This window comes from Hemiscyllium ocellatum, chromosome 7 (assembly GCF_020745735.1).
Source record: "Hemiscyllium ocellatum isolate sHemOce1 chromosome 7, sHemOce1.pat.X.cur, whole genome shotgun sequence".
NCBI classification, from domain to species: Eukaryota; Metazoa; Chordata; class Chondrichthyes; order Orectolobiformes; family Hemiscylliidae; genus Hemiscyllium; species Hemiscyllium ocellatum.
In genome coordinates, this window is record NC_083407.1 from 115,830,623 (window position 1) to 115,853,381 (window position 22,759).

The 22,759-nt window shown below is 44.6% G+C and overlaps 1 protein-coding gene across 1 annotated transcript in view; it reads right to left on the reverse strand.

The window, feature by feature from the left end:
* The window catches only part of trpm2 (transient receptor potential cation channel, subfamily M, member 2), a 136,105-nt gene that overhangs the window by 104,216 nt on the left and 9,130 nt on the right, over positions 1-22,759 (reverse strand). The window contains 5 exon segments of the mRNA XM_060828173.1: positions 647-827; positions 5,581-5,747; positions 7,490-7,670; positions 11,201-11,385; positions 19,996-20,062. Coding sequence (XP_060684156.1) covers positions 647-827; positions 5,581-5,747; positions 7,490-7,670; positions 11,201-11,385; positions 19,996-20,062 — 781 coding nt within the window.

Below are 22,759 nucleotides of genomic sequence, written 5' to 3' on the forward strand. Positions count from 1 at the left end.
TTTAAACTTAAAGCTCCCCATCTCTTTTGAATTGTAAACAGAGTATTTTCTACACTGAGTTCATTAAACACTCCCAGGACAGGTGGAGCATGGAGTTAGATGCAGAATAAAGCTTTTTCTACACGTTTTAAACTGAAAGTATAGCTCTACCTGCACCATCCCCAATCCCTCCCTGTAGAAATACATCACAGTCAGGTACACAGTAAAGCTGCCTTGAATCTTATAACCTGAAAAAGTAAAGCTCCCTTGACACTGTTTCGATCAAAAACTCCCAGGATAGGGACAGCATAGAGTTAGATACAGTGAAGCCCCCTTGACACTGTTTCCATCAAACATTCCCGAAACAGAGACAGCCAATGACTAAGTTCACTGACAGTCCAGTGTGGTAACAGCATTGTTTCGATTGAGATTAAAAGTTTCTATCGAATGTATCACAAAACAGACTCCATATAGTAAAGTTCGTAAACAGTCACATAAAACACTTGCAGGAAAGATAATGGCCAGGTTAGATACAGAGTTAAATTCTGTCTGTATTACTTCACCAACACTCCCAGTGCAACGATGGCACCAGTTAGGCTGAAGTGTTAAACTCAACATACGGTGAATATAACTGCCTAATGCAAAACCACAGGTGGACAAGCCCTACCTTCAGTTCCCATTCGCTGCTTTGAGATGTACTTTTCCAATTGGGCCCTTAGGAGAATCTCCACACCATATTGTCCATGGGTGCCATTGTCAACCAGGATAAAGTGGGTATGGTTGTGGTCCAGGCAGGATAGTCTGCCCTGATTGGCCTCATCCATGTAATATTCCACAGGAAACCTGCCCTGTTCCAGGAAAGTGATTTCTGATTAATTACAAACAGTATAGCTGTTATATCACTTCTGCCTCTGGCATTTCAGCTTAGAGAGAGCTTAGTTTCTGTCTTTTTGCTGAAGTGGTGATCAGACAGGTAGAATGTGAGTGAAGCCCTTTAGGAAAACTAAGGTCTCAAATTCTATAACCTCCATGTCCACCAATGACATGTGACCTCACCTCCCAGCTCAGATCCAGCTAGTGATCCTTCTTTTCAGGGCTGCCCTTGAACTTTGATTTCTTCATTCATGGCCAACATTTAATGCCTCGCCCTCAGTGCCCCGCAGAAGGTAGTGGCGATCTGCCATCTTGATCTGCTCCAAAACAATCCGATACTCATTGGCAGTCTGATAGAAGTGAATAGCTTTGGCCATGTCAGAGGGCTCTGAAGCCTGTGGGTCTGGAGTCACATGTAGAACATTGCCTTCTCGAAATGACATGAGTGAACTAGGTGGGCTTTTACAATGGGGTAGCTTAAATTCCCATATGTTAAATAGTTAACGTAATTTAGTAATGAATTTAATTGATGTTCTCAGTACTGGACCTCCAAGTTACTGGTCCAGTGACTTTAACCCTGTCTCTCCCCAGCATAGCTCTCTCTCTCTCTCTCTCTCTCTCTCCTGGTATACTTCTTCAACTATCTCCTGCTAGTCACTGGACCCAAAAAGTTAACTCTGATTTCTCTCCACACATGCTGCCAGACCTGCTGAGCTTTCTCCAGCAATTTTTGTTTTTGTTTCTGATTTCTAGTATCTGCAATTCCTTTGGTCTCCAATCATCAGTCTCTCACGTTCTCTATAGCTCACCTCCCCAGTTATCAGGATGTCTTTGTATCAAACAACTGACCTGCTATTAACAGGTCTCTCCCCATAGCAATCAGGATACCTTTCTACGGCTCACTTCTCATTTTTCCCTCTGCGGCTCACTTCTGCAGTTACATGAGACTCCTTCCCTTCTGGCTCACCTCAATCCATCAGGGTCCTCCCTACTTCTCTCTCTAACTCTCTCTCTCTCTCTCTCTCTCTCTCTCCCCCTCTCTCAATCACTCCTCGCACCAGCTGTCAGTCTGTTTTTCCATGGATCGCCACTTCTCTAGCCATCGGGCTCTCTCTCTTTATATCGATCATCCTCTCTCCAGATATCTGTATCACTTTTTCTCTAAGGCTCAGTTCTCCAGCTGTATGGATCTTACTGTCTACTGCTCATGTCTCCAGCCACCAGTCTCTCTCTCTCTCTATTGTTCACCGATCCAGCTATTGAATTCTCTCTCTCACGTATATGATGATTCAGCTCTCCAGCTGTCAGGCACTCTCCTGATCTAGTCAAAACCCTCCATTCTGAAAAGCATCCTTTCACCACTACCCTCTGACTCTTATGGCTAAGCCAGTTCTGTATCCATCTTGCCAGCTCAACCCTGATACCATATGACTTCATCTTTTGTACCAGTTTGCCATGGTGCCAGATTGGTAAGGCGACTAGGTTTTATTGTGTTTTTTCATTCTTTTCATTGGGAATTTAGATAGTGGGAATGGAGGTTAGGGCGTTGAATGTTCCTCCTGCAGAATGTGTGAGGCAAGGGACACCACTAGGGATGGGCACAATAGAAATGTGGAGCTTGTTCAAGGAAGTGCTACTGCGTGTCCTTGATAAGTATGTGAGGCAGGGAGGAAGTGGTCGAGTGAGGGACCTCTGGTTTACTAAAGAAGTTGATTCTATTGTCAAGAGGAAGAAGAAGGCTTATGTTAGGGTGAAACGTGAAGGCTCAGCTAGGGTGCTTGAGAGTTAAAAGTTCGCCAGGAAAGATATCGAGAGAGAGCTAAGAAGAGCCAGAAGGGGACATGAGAAGTTGTTGGCAGGTAGGATCAAGGAAAAATCCTTAAGCTTTCTATGGTGTATTGGGAATAAGGATTAGGGGTGATTTAGTGGTTTGGATCAGAAGTTGGCTAGCTGAAAAAAGACAGAGGGTGGAGGTTGATGGGAAATGTTCATCCTGGAGATCAGTTACTAGTGGTATATCACAAGGATCTGTTTTGAGTTCACTGCTGTTTGTCATTTTTATAAATGACCTGAATGAGGGCGTAGAAGGATGGGTTAGTAAATTTGTGGATGACACTAAGGTCGGTGGAGTTGTGGAATAGTGCTGAAGGATGTTGCAGGTTACAGAGGGACATAGGTAAGCTGCAGAGCTGGGCTGAGGGTTGGCAAATGGAGTTTAATGCAGAAAAGTGTGAGGTGATTCACTTTGGAAGAAACAACAGGAATAAAGGGGCTAACGGTAGCATTCTTAGTAATGTAGATAAGCAGAGAGATCTCGATGTCCATGAACATAGATCCTTGAAAGTTGCCACCCAAGTTGATAGGGTTGTTAAGAAGACATACAGTGTGTTAGCTGTTATTAGTGAGGGATTGAGTTTCGGAACCACAAGGTCAAGCTGTACAAAACTCTGTACAAAACTCTGGTGCAGCCACACTTGGAGTATTGCGTATAGTTCTGGTCACTGCATTATAGGAATATGGAGAGGGTTCAGAGGAGATTTACTAGGATGTTGCCTGGTATGGAGGGAAGGTCTTATGAGGAAAGACTGAGGTTGTTTTTGTTAGAGAGAAGAAGGTTAAGAGGTGACTCAATTGAGACATATAAGATAATCAGAAGGTTAGATAGGGTGGACAGTGAGAGCCTTTTTCCTTGGATGGTGATGGCTAGCACAAGGGGACATAGCTTTAAATTGAGGGGTGATAGATACAGGACAGATGTCAGAGGTAGTTTCTTTACTCAGAGAGTAGTAGGTACATGGAACGCACTGCCTGCAACAGTAGTAGACTCGCCAACTCACGGGCATTTAAATGGTCATTGGATAATTGTATGGATGAAAATGGAATAGCGTAGGAAAGATGGGTTTTAGATAGGTTTCTTCTCAGATAGGTCAGCGCAACATTGAGGGCCGAATGGTGTAGTGTTCTATGTTCATGATAAATACGTTTGCAGATGACACCAAAATTGGTGGTAAAGTGGACAGTGAAGAAGGTTATCTCAGAGCACAATGGGATCTTGATCAACAGAGGAGTGGCATGTGGAGTTTAATTTGTATAAATGCATGGTATTATATTTTGGTAAAACAAACATTGGTAGGACTTATACAATTATTGATAGGTTCCTGGGTAATGTTTGGCAGAAGTGGGTACTGCAGATGCTGGAGATCAGAGTCAAGATTAGAGTGGTGCTGGAAAAGCACAGCAAGTCAGGCAGCATCTGAGGAGCAGGAAAATCGGACAAAAGCCCTTTATCAGGAAAGTTGTCAAAAGGAGACCTAGGGGTGCAGCTGTGGAGTTCCTTGAAAGTGGTGTCACAGGTCGACAGAGTGGAAAGAAGGCTTGGCTTCATTGGTCACAGCACTGAGTACAGGAGTTGAGACATATTATGTATTGCTGGAAAAGCGCAGCAGGTCAGGCAGCATCCAAGGAGCAGGAAATTCGACATTTCAGGCATAAGCCCTTCATCTTGATGAAACGTCGAATTTCCTGCTCCTTGGATGCTGCCTGACCTGCTGCGCTTTTCCAGCAACACATTTTCAGCTCTGATACTCCAGCATCTGCAGTCCTCACTTTCTCCTTGAGACATATTATGGCTGTAAGACCATACCTGGAGTACTGCACACTATTCGGGTCACCCTGTTAAACTGAAAAGGGTGCAAAAACCGTTTACAAGGGTGTTACTGAGACTGGAGGTTTTGGGTTATAAGGAGAGACTGGATAGCCTGGGGCATAGGCGGCAAACAGGTGACCTTATAGAGATTTTAAAAATCATGAAGATGAATAGCCAAGGTCTTTTTCCCCAGGATAAGGGAGTCCAGAACTGGAGCACATTGGTTTAATGTGAAAGAGGAAACATTTAAAAGGGACTGAAGGGGCAACTTTTTTACGCACAAGATGATGCATATATGGAAGGAGCTGTGAAAGAAAGTGATCAAGGCAAGTATAATTGCAACATTTAAAAGACATTTGGACAGGTATATAGATAGGAATGGTTTGGTGGATATGGGCCAAATGCAGGCAAACAGAACTAGTTCAGTTTAGGAAGGCTGATCAGAATAAATGAGTTGGGCTGAAGGGACTGTTTCCATGTTTTATGACCCTGTGACTCTGGCTCACCTCTCCAGCTATCAGTCCTCTGTCTGTTGGTCATATCTCCAGCCAACAGTCTATGCGTATTGGTCATCTCTCCAACCATCAGGCTTTCTCTCTCTGCTGCTTATCCCTCCAGCTATGAGGTGCACTCTCTCTCTGTGGCCCACCTGTTGCCACCAGCTCTTGATCTCTTTCTCTCTCACCAGCTCTTTTCTCCAGCTATTAGGCTCCCTCTTACTGTATGGCTCACCTCTCCTGCTCTCAGCCTCTCCCTCCCTCGCTTGCTTTAGCTCACATCTCCAGTTATCAACCTCTCTCTCTTGCTCAACTCCAGAAATTGGGCTTCTCCATCTCTTCTCAGCTATGGGTCACATCTCCAGCTATTACGCACTTTCTCTCCCATTCACTCACCTCTCCAGTTATCAGATTCTCTCTCTGTTGGTCACCTGTTCACATATCAGTCTCTTCCTCTCTAATGCTCCTCTCTCCAGCTATCAGGTACACTCTTCCTATATGGCTCATCACTCCAGCTTTCAGACATGCTCTCTTTGGGCTAACTTGTCTAACTATCTCTCCAGGGTCTACCGAAATGTGGCTCACCTCTTCAGATATCAGACTCTCTCGGTTATGCACAATGCCCCAGCTCGCAATACCAATGGCCACAATCTGTTGTTTCTTGGATTGGCTGGTCATCTTACAGTGTCGCACTGACTCTCCAACATGCTTCATCACCCCAGCAAAGGTGCCTCCCGTGATAATCCACGCTCCTGGGAGAAAAATAGAAGTGTAATTGTCAAAGGTCAGAGAGAATCTGCCACAAGAAGTCAGGCTTTAGATGAGGGAATTGAAAGTAACATCTACAAGCGTGCAAATGACACAAAGGTGGGTGGATGTGTGTAATGTTAGGATGAGGCAGAACATGACTGGTACAAGTTGAGAGACTGTCCAGATGTGTGGCTGATAGTGTGCACAAACGTGGGAGCAAAACCAGAAGGGCAGATTTCTACCTGAATGGCTATAAATTGTGAGAGGGGAACACGCAATGAGGCCTTGGTTTCCAGTACACCAGTTGCTGGATGTGAGCATGCAGATGCAGCAGGCAGTGTGTGGTCTTTCATTGTGAGAGGATTTGAGTACAGGGGGAGGGATGTCTTTCTGCAATTAGACAGGGCCTTGATGAGACCACAACTGGAGTATTACATGCATTTTTTTGTCTCCTTATCTGAGGAAGGATTTTCTGGCTATGGAGAGAATGCAGTAATAGTTGACCAGACTGATTTCTGGGATAGCATGGCTAACCAATAAGAGGAGACAACCTTGGTTAGGACTGTATTCACTGGAGTTTAGAATAATGAAGGGGATCTTTTAGAAACCTGTAAAATTCAAACAAGACTAGACAGTATAAACACAGAAAACATGGTTCCCTCAGTGACGAGGGAGTCCAGAACAAGGGAGGTCACAATTCAAAGATATATGTTTGGCCACTTTGACTGAAATGAGAAGCAATTTCTTCACCCAGAGAGTTGGTGAGCCTGTGGAATTCTGTGCCACAGAAAGCAGTTGAGGCCAAAACGCAACATGTTTGTAAGAAGGAGACAGATATAGTTCAAAAGAAAAAGTGGATCAAAAGACATGGGGAACAAGTGGGAGCAATGTATTGAGTTGGATGATCAGCCATGATGACACTGAATGGCACAGCAGGCTCAAAGGGGCCGAATGGTGAACTCCCGCTCCTATTTTCGGTGTCTCTATGTTTCTAAAACAATGAGGAAGGAGAAGACAAAACAAAATATGAATATTGTCAAAGTGAAAAAGAACTTCGAAATGAAGAACGTGAAATGGGATCACAAAACATTCTGCAAACATATTAAAGGAAGTTAAGGAAGAGATCTGGGGACACCATTATACTTGCATATGAGGAATTGTTTGGATTCACAGAACTTAAGAATTGCTAAGCAGAGAGAGATGACATTGATGCTTTTCATTTTGCATCATCAGGAGTGAAACACAACAAAACTAATTTTCATGGTGATACAATGTATCCACAGCATGACATGAGGGGACTGATTGCTTACTGCCTTGTGCACTGAAATAAATTATTAAGTTAATCGATGAAATGTTATAACCTGCAGAAAATTTTGAAATGGCAAATAAATGTCAGCACCAACAAAAGTAGATAGGAAGTAGATGAAAAGACTTCTGGATTTGCAAATGGAGTGGACAAAGAAAGGGTTTCAAGGAGTCACGCTCAATAATCATTAACGCAGCATGGACTAACAAACTTATAACAATATAAACAAAGCAACAGCAATCTAAAGAACCAAAGCCAAGAGCGTATGAAGATTTAATCCCATAAGTGATCCGAATTGCAGCATTAGAGGTCTGTGCCCAACTCTGGTCCAGATATTACAAGTCGCAAAGCTACAACAAAGATTGAGAAAGATCTTACTAGAACTGATAATTTGTGAAATAACCAGCAACATGTTTAAAAATGATGGTTGTGCCATACCTGTCGATTGGGCGACTTTAATTAGGCCTCTCTGGAACATGACTCTCAGGCCTCGCTTCAAGTGAAAGTTCTTTGCCCCTCCAGTTACAGAAATGAGAAGATGTGGGGGGTTTAGTCCCCAACACTCAGTCATGAGATGGTAGAGTGTTACTGGAGCAGTGTCATTTGAGACTCGGGCGTACTGAAAAGAAGAGGTGGGCACAAGTGTTAGTAGTGACACGTGCCACTAATCCTGGTAGCCCCCATTTCAGGAGGATCCATCAAGTGACACCAACTGCAATGATTGCACCCTCCTACAATTGGTCACTCAGTGCATCATCACCATAACCTACCATTGGCCATGAAAGAATGAGTAGACTCTGTCAGGCAACTATCGATTTCCAGGCAAACAGCCTTTATTTCTCATTTCTAGTTTTGTTTCGATTTTGATTGTTGCCATGGTTATCAATAAGGGAAATTAACTTTTAATTTTGAATGATGCAGCAGCAGGCTGAATGGCCTGCTCAGTTTGTGTGTGCCTGTTTGTAAGCCTCTTCTCACAGGAGGCCACGCACTCTGCGAGTGCAGAAGCACACAAAATCACGTGACTCCTTCAGCAGCTTAACTCTGCACAGCTCAGTGGGAACCACAAAATAAATCACTCAATGTCACGGGGTAATAAGCCCATTGTAAGTAAACAGGAAGTGAATGATGTAGATTGGTCACCAATGGAATGTCCAGATTGGAGATTGCAGGATGCTCTGATTTCTGCTCAGTTGGACGCATCTGTTGAAGACAATCCATAACTAGCAGCAGGAACTATTTGAGGTTCTAAATCATGGAGTCATAGAGTCATACAGCATGGAAACAGACCCTTCAGTCCAACCAGTCCATACTGACCATGCTCCCAAATGAGATTGGTCTCACCTGCCTGTTCTTGTGGCCTATATTCCTCCAAACCTTTCCTATTCATGAATTTAGCCAAATGTCTTTTAAAATTGTAACCGTTTCAAACTTCATAACTTCCTCTGATAATTAATTTCCGTACACGAACTACTCTCTGCGTAAAATAGTTTACCCCTCAAGTCTTTTTTAAGCAATAGAAGGTGACATCTTGAAAAATGTCCAGGTTACAGAGAGGAGGTGCTGGATGTCTTGAAACGCATAAAAATGAATAAATCCCCAGGACCTGATCAGGTGTACCCTAGAACTCTGTGGGAACTAGGGAAGTGATTGCTGGGCTTCTTGCTGAGATATCTGTATCATCGATAGTCACAGGTGAGGTGCCAGAAGACTGGAAGTTGGCAAACATGATGCCACTGTTTAAGAAGGGTGGTAAGAACAAGCCAGGGAACTATAGACCAGTGAGCCTGACGTCGGTGGTAGGCAATTGTTGGAGGGAATCCTGTGGGACAGGATGTACATGTATTTGGAAAGGCAAGGACTGATTAGGAATAGTCAGCATGGCTTTGTGCGTGGGAAATCATGTCTCACAAACTTGATTGAGCTTTTTGAAGAAGTAACAAAGAGAATTGATGAGGGCAGAGCAGGAGATGTGATCTATATGTGCTCCAGTAAGATGTTCAACAACGTTCCTCATGAGAGACTGGTTAACATGGTTAGACTTCATGGAAAAGAGGGAGAACTAGTCATTTGTATACAGAACTGGCTCAAAGGTAGAAGACAGAGAATGGTGGTGGAGGGTTGTTTTTCAGATTGAAGGCCTGTGACCAGTGGAGTGCCACAAGGATCAATACTGGGTCCATTGGTTTTCATTGATTATGAATGATTTGGATGCGAGCATAAGAGGTATAGTTAGTAAGTTTACAGATGACACCAAATTTGGAGTTGTAGTGGACAGTGAAAAAGGTTACCTTGGATTTCAACAGGATCTTGACCAGATGGGCCAATGGGCTGAGAAGTGGTAGATTAAATAAATGCAAGGTGCTGCATTTTGGGAAAACAAATATTTGCAGGACTTGTACATTTAATGGCAAGGTTGTAGGAAGTGTTGTTGAATAAAGAGACCTTGGAGTGCAGGTTCATCGCTCCTTGAAAGTGGAGTTGCAGGTAGATAGGATAGTGAAGAAAGTGTTTGGTATGCTTTCCTTTATTGGTAAGAGTATTGTGTACAGGAGTTGGGAGGTCATGTTGTGGCATTTTTAGAATATAGTGTACAATTCCGATCGCCTTCCTATCAGAAGATTTTGTGAAAGGGTTCAGAAAAGATTGACAAGGATGTTGCCAGGATTGGAGGATTTGAGCTATAGGGACAGGTTGAATAGGCTAGAACTGTTTTCCCTGGAACGTTAGAGACTGAGGGGATCTTATAGAGGTTTATAAAATCATGAAGGGCATGGATAGGATAAATAGACAAAGTCTATTCCCTGGGGTGGGGGAGTCCAGAACTAGAGGGCATAGGTTTAGGGTGAGAGGCAAGATACAAAAGGCACCTCAGGGGCAACTTTTTCACGCAGAGGGTGGTGTGCGCATGGAATGAGCTGCCAGAGGAAATGGTGGAGGCTGGTACAATTATAGCATTTAAAAGGCATCTGAACAGGTACATGACTATTAAAGTTTTAGCGGGATTTGGGCCAAATGCTGGCAAATGGGACTAGATTGAGTTGGGATATCTGGTCAGCATGGATGAGTTGAACTGAAAGGCCTGTTTCCGTGTTGTACATCTCGATGACTCTATGATTCTATTAACCCAAAGCTGAAGGCTATTATTGTGTGGGCATGGCTTGAAATCCCACTACTGGTGGAATTTAAATTAAATTAATAAATCTGCGATCGAAAGTTAGTCTCAGTTTTGGCCACTGTGGAAACGATTGTCCTCACGTCCTGTAGGGATGGAAATCCTTACCTGGCCTGGGCAACATGCAATTCAAATCCATAGCAATGTGGTTGATATGGCAAGGGCAATTAGTTCAAGGCCATTAAATTTAGGACACAAATGCCTTGTGGTGCTGGCATCTACAATCCATGACAGACCATGATAACTCTAAATTGGCTGGATCAGAAACATGGTTGTGGTTGTCGGAGGTCAGTCCAGGACATCTCTGCAGGAGTTCCTCAGGCCTAACCATCTTCAGCTGCTTCATCAATGACCTTCCCTCTGTCATAAGGTCAGAGTGGGGATGTTCACCAATTGTAAATTTACAGAATGGTTGCAGTACAAACAAAAGTTATCTCTCCCATTGAGTCTGTGTTGGCTCATTGGAGAAGAAATGTAACTTGATCTCTTTCCCATAACTTACACATTCTTCCTTGTCTAATAATGATCTAATTCCCTCATGTAAATCTCAGCACAAATGTGTCCGCTGCATTCTCAGGCAATACATTACAGATCATAATCACTGCATGAAAACGTCTCTCCTCATGTCACCATTGCTGCTTCTGATAAATTAAATCTGCTATCCCCTCTCATCACAATCACCCTGCGGCATTTAAAATCCCACTCGAGTTGCTTGAATTGGTCTGATAGGCTGGATATGAGTGACAATAGGAAGGATTGATGTGGAGTTGCTGGTGCTGGACTGAGGTAGACAAAGTCAGAAGCCACACAACACTTGACTTCGCCTGACAAAGCAACAGTGCTCTGAAAGCTTGTGATTTCAATTGAACCTGTTGGACTATAACCTGATGTCACGTGACTGATGAACAGGAAGAAAGATTGACAACTAACCTTCTAAATTGAAGGTATAACACGGTTGGGATATATTCACAAACCTTTGCAACCTTCTGCCCTTGTCCTTCAAATACTATGTCTCCAAATGCATCGGTTGGGACTTGCCGGAGGTGTTTCATGGCATTCCATTGCTCACCGTGTAAACGACCCAGGTTAATAGCCTCCTCTCTGTGATGTTCCCTGGGGTATCCGCACTCACATACTGACCTTTGAAGAGAAACACAAGCTGGATCAAATTCCCCAATTGTAGTTCAGGGCAGGTTTCCAGACCCAGCCCCCCTCAATCAAACAGTATCCATCAATCCTTTGGTTAATCCATGGGCAACTGCTGATAACCAAGCAGAGTGATGCCTTCAGGTCTGACAAGCCTTCATGCCCTGGGAGCTGTGTTTAATCATGGCCCACTGTCCGTCCTACAAAGTACCAATCATTTCCTACTGCCCCCTGCACTTCACCACCAAGGTCCCCTTCCTGTAACACTTGTTTTAATTGCGGGACGGTGGGCCTCTGCGTCAAGGCTTCTCCTTTTTCCCAGAAACGGGGCTAGGGTTCTCGAGATAAGCAGAAATCCTGACTCAGTGTGGGTGGCACAGTGGCTCAGTGGTTAGCCCTGCTGCCTCACAGCACCAGGGTCCCTGGTTTGATTCCAGCCTCGGGTGACTGTCTATGTGGAGTTTGCACATTCTCCCTGTGTCTGTGTGGGTTTCCTCTGGGTGCTCCGGTTTCCTCCCACAGTCCAAAGATGTGCAGATCAGGTGAATTGGCCATGCTAAGTTGCCCATAGTGTCAGGTGCATTAGTAAAAGGGAAATGGGTCTAGGTGGGTTAATCTTAAGAGGGTCAGTGTGGACTGGTTGGGCCAAAGGGCCTGTTTCCACACTGTAGGAAGTCTAATGTAAACAAACCTCTAACTCTTTCTGAGTTAGCTCTCACTAAGTACCTGCACCCCCCTCACGGACAAGGAGTTTTTGTAAGATTGCTGCGGGGTGACATTGGATACTCTATATTGTTCCTGTAGTAAAAGGAAAGCAGGCTCGGTAATTTTCTCACTCCGTCGTGTTGCTATTTGTTTATAGCAGAGCAAGGAGTCATAGGGTACAATGGGACAGTTCCTGCATGTAGTTAGGAAGGTGGTCTCTGTGCGGGAAATCAGGAAAATGGTCATAAGGGTTGGAGCCCTTCTGAGAGATTGGACATTTTGTTAAATCCCCTGTGTGAATTGGGGCAAATTGTTCGATAAGAATTCAAGGATGCCCAGTTTGAATGTTTGCACGATTGTGATGGTCTGTGTGTGTAGTGTAAACGTTCAACAGGATGATTCCAAAACTGTGACTTTGTCAGCAAATGGGTGACATGAACACAGAAAACTGACAAGCCATTTCCACCTGATAGCCCTTTTAATTGCGATCACATAGAACAATTAGCAGAAATTTGGAAAAAAAGACTTCAATTTGGAAAAAGGAACAGAGAGAGAGAGTGCATGCGACAGGCTACTAGTTCTTGCATTCTTTGGTCTGACTGTGAACTCTTTGTGGTCTGTTTTGATTGTACCTTTGTTCCTTGGTAGTTACGTGTGATCTTATGTAATCTTTGTTTTTTTAACCCCTAGAACTCGAGGTCTGTGAATGCTTTCATTTAAGTCTGCATGTTGGAAATCCATGGTGATAATAAACTGTTGCTTGTGCCTTTTATTGCTTTCGATTGTGCATGATTAATGTTATTTCCCCTTGAGGGACTTTCTGGACTGATTTAAATCTATATTCATCAGGAGAGATTCATTGAAAAAGTAGAGATCGGTTAAGGTTATCTCTTGGGCTTTGAATTTATCACATTTGGAGTTCTATTTTGAGGCTGGGGTGAATTTCCAAAAACGGTTTTAACAGGTAAGCTAATCTTTAACATGTAAGCTAATAACTCATGTAACAGAGGGATAGACGTATGTGCAGCAGATGGAACGCCAAGGAGCTGGAAGAAGGCTGAGTGTGGATGGGTAGGCAGAAGATGAGTAAGGAAACATGGAAAATGGTGTAAAGTTACTGGAGCTGAGAAAGATGGTCCTTGCAGGAGCGGATTACCCCCATCTTGCAAACCCCACCCCTTACCTCACCCAAACAGACGAAGGCCATTTTGTGGCCAGTCAATGTTTTGCAGGCAGTGGCTTCCGAATCTTGCAACATATACAACCCCATGTTCCTGTCTGAATACTCCCCTTAAATTTCAGTTGTCTGACTTAGCTAGATTAGATTACTTACAGTGTGGAAACAGGCCCTTCGGCCCAACAAGTCCACACCGACCCGCCGAAGCACAACCCATCCATATCCCTACATTTACTCCTTACCTAACACTACAGGCAATTTATCCTGGCCAATTCACCTGACCCGCACATCTTTGGACTGTGGGAGGAAACCAGAGCACCCGGAGAAAACCCACGCAGACACGAGGAGAATGTGCAAACTCCACATAGTCAGTCGCCTGAGTCGGGAATTGAACCCGGGTCTCAGGCGCTGTGAGGCAGCAGTGCTAACCACTGTGCCACTGTGCCGCCCACAATGGCTATGCTGTCATTTTTTGCCCTCAAAGACGTCTTGGCTACAGACCCAGCAATGGGGCACCCGCTGTGTGACAGACCTTTTCAGTTGTATGTTAGTGTAATAGATGAATGTGCCACTGATGTCCTAAAGCAACAACATGGCTACCATCATCAGAATAATAGGGTGGTCATGGTGGGGTTTTCAACTTTCCAAACATAGACTGGGACTGCCATAGTGTGTCGATGGAAAGGAATTTGTTAAGGGTGTACAAGAAACTTTTCTGATTCAGTATGTGGGTGTACCTACTGGAGAAGGTGCAAAACTTGACCTATTCTTGGGAAATAAGGCAGGGCTGGTGACTGAGGTGTCAGTGGGGGAGCACTTTGGGGCCAGCGACCATAATTCTATTAGTTTTAAAATAGTGATGGAAAAAGATAGACCAGATCTAAAAGTTGAAGTTCTAAACTGGAGAAAGGCCAATCCTGATGGTATTAGGCAAGAACTTTCAAAAGCTAATTGGGGGCAGATGTTCGCAGGTAAAGGGACAGCTGAAAAATGGGAAGCCTTCAGAAATGAGATAACAAGAATCCAGAGAAAGTATATTATTGTTAAGGTGAAATGGAAGGCTGGTAGGTATAGGGAATGATGGACAACTAAAGAAATTGAGGATTTGGTTAAGAAAAAGAAGGAAGCATATGTCAATTATAGACAGGATAGATTGAGTGAACATGAACAGGAAGGGTTTGGAGGGATATGGGCTGGGTGCTGGCAGGTGGGACTAGATTAGGTTGGGATATCTGGTCGGCGTGGATGGGTTGGACTGAAGGGTCTGTTTCCATGCTGTACATCTCTATGACTCGGCTATTATTCCACCAAATTAGATCCTGTTGCTGGTGGCCTCCCGACCTGCACCCAAATCCTTACTGGTGTCCACTGATTAGTATGGGAGGCTTCGAATCTGACCCTTCACCAGCATGTATAGGTTGCACAATGTCATGGCCTTCCTCACATCTCATCAGACCCGATCTCGCCTGAGCCGCTGTGAGGTCTCGCTGTTGCAGAACCTTTATCTCTCGTTTTATTACTGCTCCATGTTCCTTGAGCAACTCCCTGACAATCTCCCTGACCCTCTGCATGACGGCCTGCTTCAGAATCATTTCCTTCCTGCACCTCGTCCGGATTTGACAGACCTTCCATTTGAAAATCCTGACCTCACCTTTTAAGTTGATGGCACTTCCTATATTTTCCTGGACGGTATCTGGCAGTCAGGCTACGCTATTGTAACTGACACTGCCGATCAGGAGTCTGCTGCCATTCAGACCCTGTCTCAGCACAGAAAGCCTAGCTTTTTGCTCTCACCTGAGTTTGTATTCTGGCCACTGATAAAATCACCAAATTTCCAGTGATGCATTCGGTGTTGCCCATGACTTTGGCAGCCCCTGGCAGCAACGAGTCTTCCTTACTCCTGTAGGGACTCCCATTCCAAATGCTCTTTGGGCTAAAAATCTCCTTGATTCTATTCTGCTTCCTCATCAACTGGCTGTTATTAAATGCACTGCACACACAAGGAGGGATACCCCCGTACAATTATGAAATCCACATGCGGACTCTACTGCTAAGAAGGTGGCCGTATCAGCCATTTTAGTTGTTCCAACTGAGGGAAACAGGCTCCCGATCAGGAACAAAAGGCATGTCAGATCTAACTGCGATACAAACTTCACAGAGGGATGCCTCTGAATCTGAACATGCACTTTGGAAGTCGATGGGGTGTTCACGCTCCTCGACACGAGACCTCTGGCTAACACCGGTAGGTCAATTCTTTATTGCTAGTGCAAGTGGTTTAGATGTTGTGGATTTGAATGTTTCAGTTGCAGTAATGTGAAGCTATCCTTCAATCAGACCTGATGTCTTGCATCACCATGTAATGTCACGAGAAATTACATAATGTGTTATAAACTCATTGTGTTTCCGAAGGCTGAGCCTATCTTCTACTTGGATCTCTTATAGAGATCATGAGAGGCATGGATAGGGTGAATGCACACAGTCTTTTTCCCAGGATTGTGGAATCAAGGACGAATGGGAATCAGTTCAAGGTAAGAGGAGAAAGAATAAATGGGAACCTGACGGGCAACTTTTTTACACAGAGGGTGGTACGCATACAGAATGAGCTGCCAGCAGAAAGTGGTTGAGTTGGGTACTTTAACAATATTTAAAAGGTATTTGGGCAAATACATGGATAGGAAAGGTTTAGAAGGATATGGGCCAAGTGCAGGGAAATAGGATTAGCGTGGATGGACATTCTGGTCGGTATAGACCAGTTTGGGTTGAAGGGCCTCTCTCCATACTGTAGGACTTTATGCTTCTGACTCTATGGCAATGAGAAGAGGGACTGTTAATACAGGACTGATGGTGTTATATCTGAATGCACATAGTTTAAGGAATAAGGTAAATGAGCTTGAGGCGCTCATTGAAATTTTATAAATCGCACAACACCAGGTTATAGTCCAACAGGTCCCTCATGAAAGAGCACCACTACGAAAGCTAGTGTGCTTCCAATTAAACCTGTTGGACTATAACCTGGTGTTGTGTGATTTTTAATTTTGTACACCCCAGTCCAACACCGGCATCTCCAAATCAGATTGAAATTGACACGGTGGGCATCACAGAGATATAAATGAAAGGGGATCAGGATTGGGAGCTAAATGTTCGAGGATACACAGGTATGCACTGGTTTTCCAATGTTCGCTTTATGCAATTTTGCTTTTACGAAAGACTTATATCAGTGCCTGTTTTCGCATATCTGAAGAGGATTTTTCACTTTAATGAAAAACGACAATATTATTTCCCATATAAACCATGGACTTTACGGCATTTCTGGTTTATGAAAGGTTTCCTGGGAGCACTCTACTTTTGGAGAGTGGGGACGAATTATACATTCTATTAAAAAGATAGGCAGGTGGGCAGAGGGTGTGGGGTTGCCTTACTGGTAAGAAATTAAATTGAATCAAAAATAAGAAACAAAGGAGGGCCAGATGGTGTAGAATCGGTATGGGTAGAATTGAGAAACTGCAAAGGTGAAAAAAAACATAGTTGCAGTTATGTACAGGCCTCCAACAGTTGTCAGGAGCTGGGTCCCATGAATGCAGAGTACTGAGTGAATGGTAAGATTCTCGGCAGTGTAGATAAGCAGAGGGGTCTCGGTGTCCATGTACGTAGATCCCTCAAAGTTACCTACCAGGCTGATGGGGCTGTTAAGAAGGCATATGATGCGTTAGCTTTTATTGGTAGAGGGATCGAGTTTTGAAGCCACAAGGTGATGCTGCAGCTGTACAAAACTCTGGTGCGGCCGCAGTTGGAGTATTGCGTACAGTTCTGGTCACCTAATTTGGAAGGATGTGGAAGATTTTGGAAAGGGGTCAGAGGAGATTTACTAGGATGTTGCCTGGTATGGAGAGAAGGTCTAATGAAGAAAGGCTGAGGGACGAGATGACTTAAATGAGACATATAAGATAATCAGAGGGTTAGATTGGGTGCACAGTGAGAACCTTTTTCCTTGGGTGTGATGGCTAAATTGAGGGGTGATAGATGTAGGACAGATGTCAGCGATAGTTTTTTTACTCAGAGAGTAGTGGAGGTGTGGAATGCCCTGCCTGAAACAGTAGCAGACTCGCCAACTTCCAGACATTTAAATGCCATTGGATCAGCATATGGACAAGGATGGAACAGTGTAGGTTAGATGGGGGGGTTTCAGATTCATTTCACAGGGTGGCACAGCATCAAGGGCAGGTAATACTCAATATTCAATTTTCTATGTATCTGGTGATAGAACAGATGTGTAGAAAAGGCAAAATTACAGTGATTTGCCCATGGCTGTCTGGTAGAGAGCAGAGTGTGGGGATTAAAGGGTCCTTCTCAGGATGGCAGCTGGTGACAAGTGGTGGTCTGTAAGGCTCAGTGTTGAGACCATAATTTTTTATACATTAACCATCTGGATGAAGGAACTGAGGGCATTCTGGAGAAGTTTGCAGACGATACAAGGATATGTAGAGGGACAGGTAGCATTGAGGAAGAGGGGATGCTGCAGAAGGATTGGACAGGTTAGGATAGAGGGCAAAGAAGTGACAGATGGAGTACAATGTGGAAAAGTGTGGGGTCTAAATGGGGAAATAATTCAGAGGTCAGCAGTGCAAAGAGACTTGAGAGTTGTAGTCCAGGATTCTCACAAGGTAAACTTGCAGGTTGAGTCAGTAGTAAGGAAGGTTTTTGCCTTCCTGTTTGGAGAGGCACACCAGGTCAGCTACTTTCCCCCCAACCCCATGCCCCCTCCCACACATCTCTCAGCCCCCGGCCCACAAGCCTCATTCCTGATGAAGGGCTTATGCCCAAAATGTCGGATTCTGCCTGACCTGCTGTGCTTTTCTAGCAACACACTCTCGAATCTGATCTCCAGCATCTGCAGTCCCCACTTTCTCCTCATTTATTTGAAGAGGATTTGAATGTAAAAGCAGAGATGTAGTTCTGAGGGTCTGTAAAGGCTCTGGTCAGACCACATTTGGAGTACAGTGAGCAGCCTTGGGCCCCATATCCCAGGAAGGATGGACTGCCCTTGGAGTGTGTTCAGAGGAGATTCATGAGATTGGTCCCAGGAATGAAAAGCTTAACATGTGAGGAACGCTTGAGGACTGTCTACTCGATGGAGTTTAGAAGGATGAGGGGGGGAATCTAACTGAAACAAACAGAATTCTGAATGACCTGGACAGAGCAGATGTTGGGAAGATGTTTCCATTGGTTTAGGACCCGGGGGCACAGCGTTGATTGAATGTCGGAGCAGACTCGATGGGCTTAATGGCCTAATTTCTAAGTCTTATAGTCTTATGGTAAGGGAGTCTCTACTTTCAGCTGTTAGAGTACTAGAGTGTTTACCATCAGTGTTTCTCAAAGGAGACATGGACATTCCTGTGTGCATACTGGCTGGGAGATGACTTCCAACTGTGTTTGTGGTCAACGTGTGCCTGTTATTCCCAAGATAATAGATAACTTTGAAATTTTATGCACCAGAGTAATTCCCAGCATCATTCTGAGGGCTGTGCAGAATCTCGTAAGTCTTGACACACCATCGAATCAAAGCAGGGGTTGAAACAAACTAAATTAGTTCCACACCAGCATGCAAAAGGCTAATCGGCCTGAGAGAATAAATAAAGCTGGATTTTTTCTACTCTTTTGTGGTACATGGACGCCACTGTCTGGCCAGCATTTACTGTCCACCCCTAGTTGTTCTTGAGAAGGTGGTAGTGAGCTGTCCTCAAGAAAAGCTGCAGACCATGTGCAGTAGGTTGACCCACAATGCCCTTAGGATGGGAATTCCTCAACAAGCAACCATTGGGGGAATCTGTGAATCCAAAAGCTTTCCACCCCATCAGTGTGCATTTCGCTTATGTGGTTCTGTGGTGAGAGGACCATGCAGGTGGGTGCCAGCTACCATGACTCATGTATCCTTGAGCACTCCCAGATGCCAGAGATGTCTGGTCCACCAGAACCACTGAAAGGGGATAAGGCTTATCCACGGAAGAGATGGAACAGGGCATTTGCATTAGCTTAAGCTTAAAGCCAACTGGGATACTCATCGACAGTATCTCAGCTATGGAGGTCTGTACATGTGCTGGCCCTGAGGTCAGTAAATCAGACTTTTCAACTCCTTTTGTACTCCACCATCTTTGTACATAGTAGATTCTCAAACATGGAGTCTCTCTCATTCCCAACTGGTGTCTCCTTTTATCCTCTGATAAGTAACATCGTCAGGATTTAGAGGAACCTTATTTTACAACTGCATTATGAGCAAATTTGGTTTTATTGACGGCCCAGCTGCTCTCAGTTATTTATTGCGAATGTGGCTCCAGAAATGACCAGATTATTTTGGATCCTTCCATTTTCCAGCTGTCTCAGGTGGGACGTAAGAGGAGAACATAGATGCCAATGAGCATTTCAAGTTTGTGGAGTTGCAAATGGTGCTACACCGTCAGTTGTCACTGCATCAGTGCAGTGATATCTCAGCAAGCTCATGGAAATTGCTGAATGCAAGAGAAAGGCTGAAATTTTGTTTTGGGTGGTTTGATCTATGTGCGGGATTAATTAATTATATTGTTCATCTGTGACCACACTGGAAATGAGTCAATTCACTTTTCAAGTCACCCTAAACTGAACATCAAAATGGAAACTGGAATTTTGTATTGGTCATGAAGCTTGTGATCCATTTGTTCCAGATACAGGCAACCCAATAATTCACTTCTCTGTCTTACCCAGCAGTCTGTCTCTCGCAAAAATAGATGCACTCCTTTTTCCTGATGTTGTCACGGATCCATTTCCTGAACTGGTCCTGAAGCAAATAAACGGTTGAATAAATTAAGTTCTGGTCATGGTTTTCTAATGGAGAAAATTTGATTCAGCATTTTAATTCTGTTCATTTGAATGAGGATCAATCAATTTCTCAAAATCAACTACCTCCTTCTGTCTAATATCTTTGTAAAGCCTGCTTACTTACAAATAACAAACATTCTCATATGACCATAACAATTAGGAAAAGGAGTTGGCCATTCGGCCCCTCGAACCTGCACTGTGATGGCTGATCCAATCTTCCTGTCCCTTTCCCATTAATCCTTGATTCTCCTACTGATAAGCTGTCTGTCTCAGTGTTAAATATACGCAAGGATTCTGCCTTTGCAGCTTTCTGTAGTCAGCAGTTGCAAAGACTCTCAACCCTCTGAGAGAAGAAATTCCTCTTTTTTTTTTAATACCCATGTCATGTGTGTACAGGTGTCGGACACAGTGAAAAAGAAGTGTGTAAATCTTAACTTATATTCCAGCACCAGGAAGAGAGGAAACACTTGAGTGGCCAGTGACAAGCAGTGCCCTTCTCAGGCGGCAATGCTGTGTGAAGGGGAGGGCAGGGATTAGATCAGAATAGAGTTGGGGAGGGAATTAATGCAGTCCACTCCCTGCGGTGCCCACCTTTCCCTAAAAATCTCGAGGGTGTTGGTGGACACCACGTGCTCCTTCTCCAGAGACACCCGGGCTCTGACATAACTGCGGCAGAGGGGCAGGCAATCGGCTCTAACGATCCCCTCCATGGCCCACTGCCTGGACCAGTTTATGACCTGTTTGGCCAGGCCCAGGAGCGGACCCATGATGAGATCCTCTGACCTATCCTCCCCTCTCCGTACCGCGTACCCAAAGATCAGGGGCGTGGGACTGAAGTGCAGCCAAAAACCGAGGAGAAGGCTTTTGAGAAAATCAAAAAGGGAGTGCAGACACTTGCATCCAATATATACATGGTACACAGACTCCACAGCACCACAGAACAAGCAGTTGGGCTGGGAGTCCGTGATCCAATGCAACCTGTGGTTGCGGGGGATCGCTGCATGCAACACCCTCCACCCCAGATCCCCAAGAGAATGCGGGAGGACTCCCGCATAGCAAGACCTCCATAGGGGGTCCTCACCTCCAGTGGCAAGAAATTCCTCTTCACATCTGTCTGAAATCAGTGCCCCTTTATTCTGAATTTATGTCCGAGACTGTCTCATGAGGAGAGACAGCTTCTCAGCATTTAACCTTGTTAACCCCCTTAAAAATCCTCATTATTTCAATGAGATCACCTCTCATTCTTCTAAATACTAGTGAGTAGCTCTCCAACCTATTTAAACTTTGCTTATAAGGTAATGTCTCCATTACCAGGCATCATCTAGTGATCTTCTATGAACCGCCTCCAACAGAATTATAATCTTCCTCAAATAAGAGCACCAAAATGGCTCACTGTACTCGAGGTGTGTTTGGAGATCAGTTGGCTGGACAGCCATTTGTAATGCTTGGATAGAGACAAAAAAACTGCAGATGCTGGAATCTAAAATAGACAGGCAAGAAGCTGAAAGAATATAACCAGCCAGACAGCATCAGGAGGTGAAGAAGTCGATGTTTTGGGTGTAACCCTTCAGGACTGGGGGTGGGTTGAGGGGGGTTGCAGATAAAGGGGATAGGGGTTGGGCAGGGTGGTGAGGTGGGGATAGGTGAAGACAGGTGGAGGGTACGACCTGATTGGTCAATGGGAGGAATGGATCCGGTTGGTGGCAGGAAGCAGTGGCAGTGAGGGGGACAGTCTGGGAAGGGAGTCGGGGGATGGGGAAGGTGATTATTTGAAATTGGAGAATTCAATGTTGAGTCCTCCGGGCTGTAGGGTGCCCAGGCGGAAGATGAGGTGTTGTTCCTCCAATAGGCACCGTGGTTTGTTTTGGCAATGGAGGAGGCCAAGGATGGTCATGTTAGAAAAGGATTGGTTGGGGGAATTGAAATGGGCACTGACTGGGGAGTCTGGTCCAGCCGACTGGACCTCCTCGAACGGTCTCAATCCGAACTGTAGGGATTCTATGATTTTTCTATGATGGCACACTCTAATGAGAGCGTGGACCTTTGGTCTACATGACTATGGGTCTTTATCTTTAGATGTGGTGTCACCGGCACTTTGTACAGTTGCAATAAGACTTCCCTACTCTAATACCAAAACCATCTTGAAATAAAGACCAACATTTCATTCGCCTTTCTGATTACCTGCTACACCTGTGTGTAGAAGTACCACCCAATCCCTTTTGTGCTGCAGTTTTTCTCCTTAGAGTCAGAGAGTCCTACAGCATGGAGACAGGCTCTTTGGTCCAAACTGGTCCATGCCATCCAAAATGCTTGTCCGCGCTCACCCCATTTCCCTGCACTTTGCCCATATCCTACTGATCCTTTCCTATCCATGTATTTATCAAAATGCCTTTTAAATGTTGTTAAAGTAGCCATCACAACCAACTCCACTGGCAGCTCATTCCATATGTGTACCACCCTCTGTCCCTTAGGATCCCTTTTATTCTTTCCCCTCTAACCTTAAACTGATGCCCTCTAGTCCTCGATTCCCCAACCCTGGGAACATGACTGAGTGCATTCACCCTATCCAATGTTCCCATGATCCCATAAGGGTCCCCCCTCAATCCTGATGAAGGGCTCTGGCCCGAAACGTCAAATTTCCTGTTCCTTGGATGCT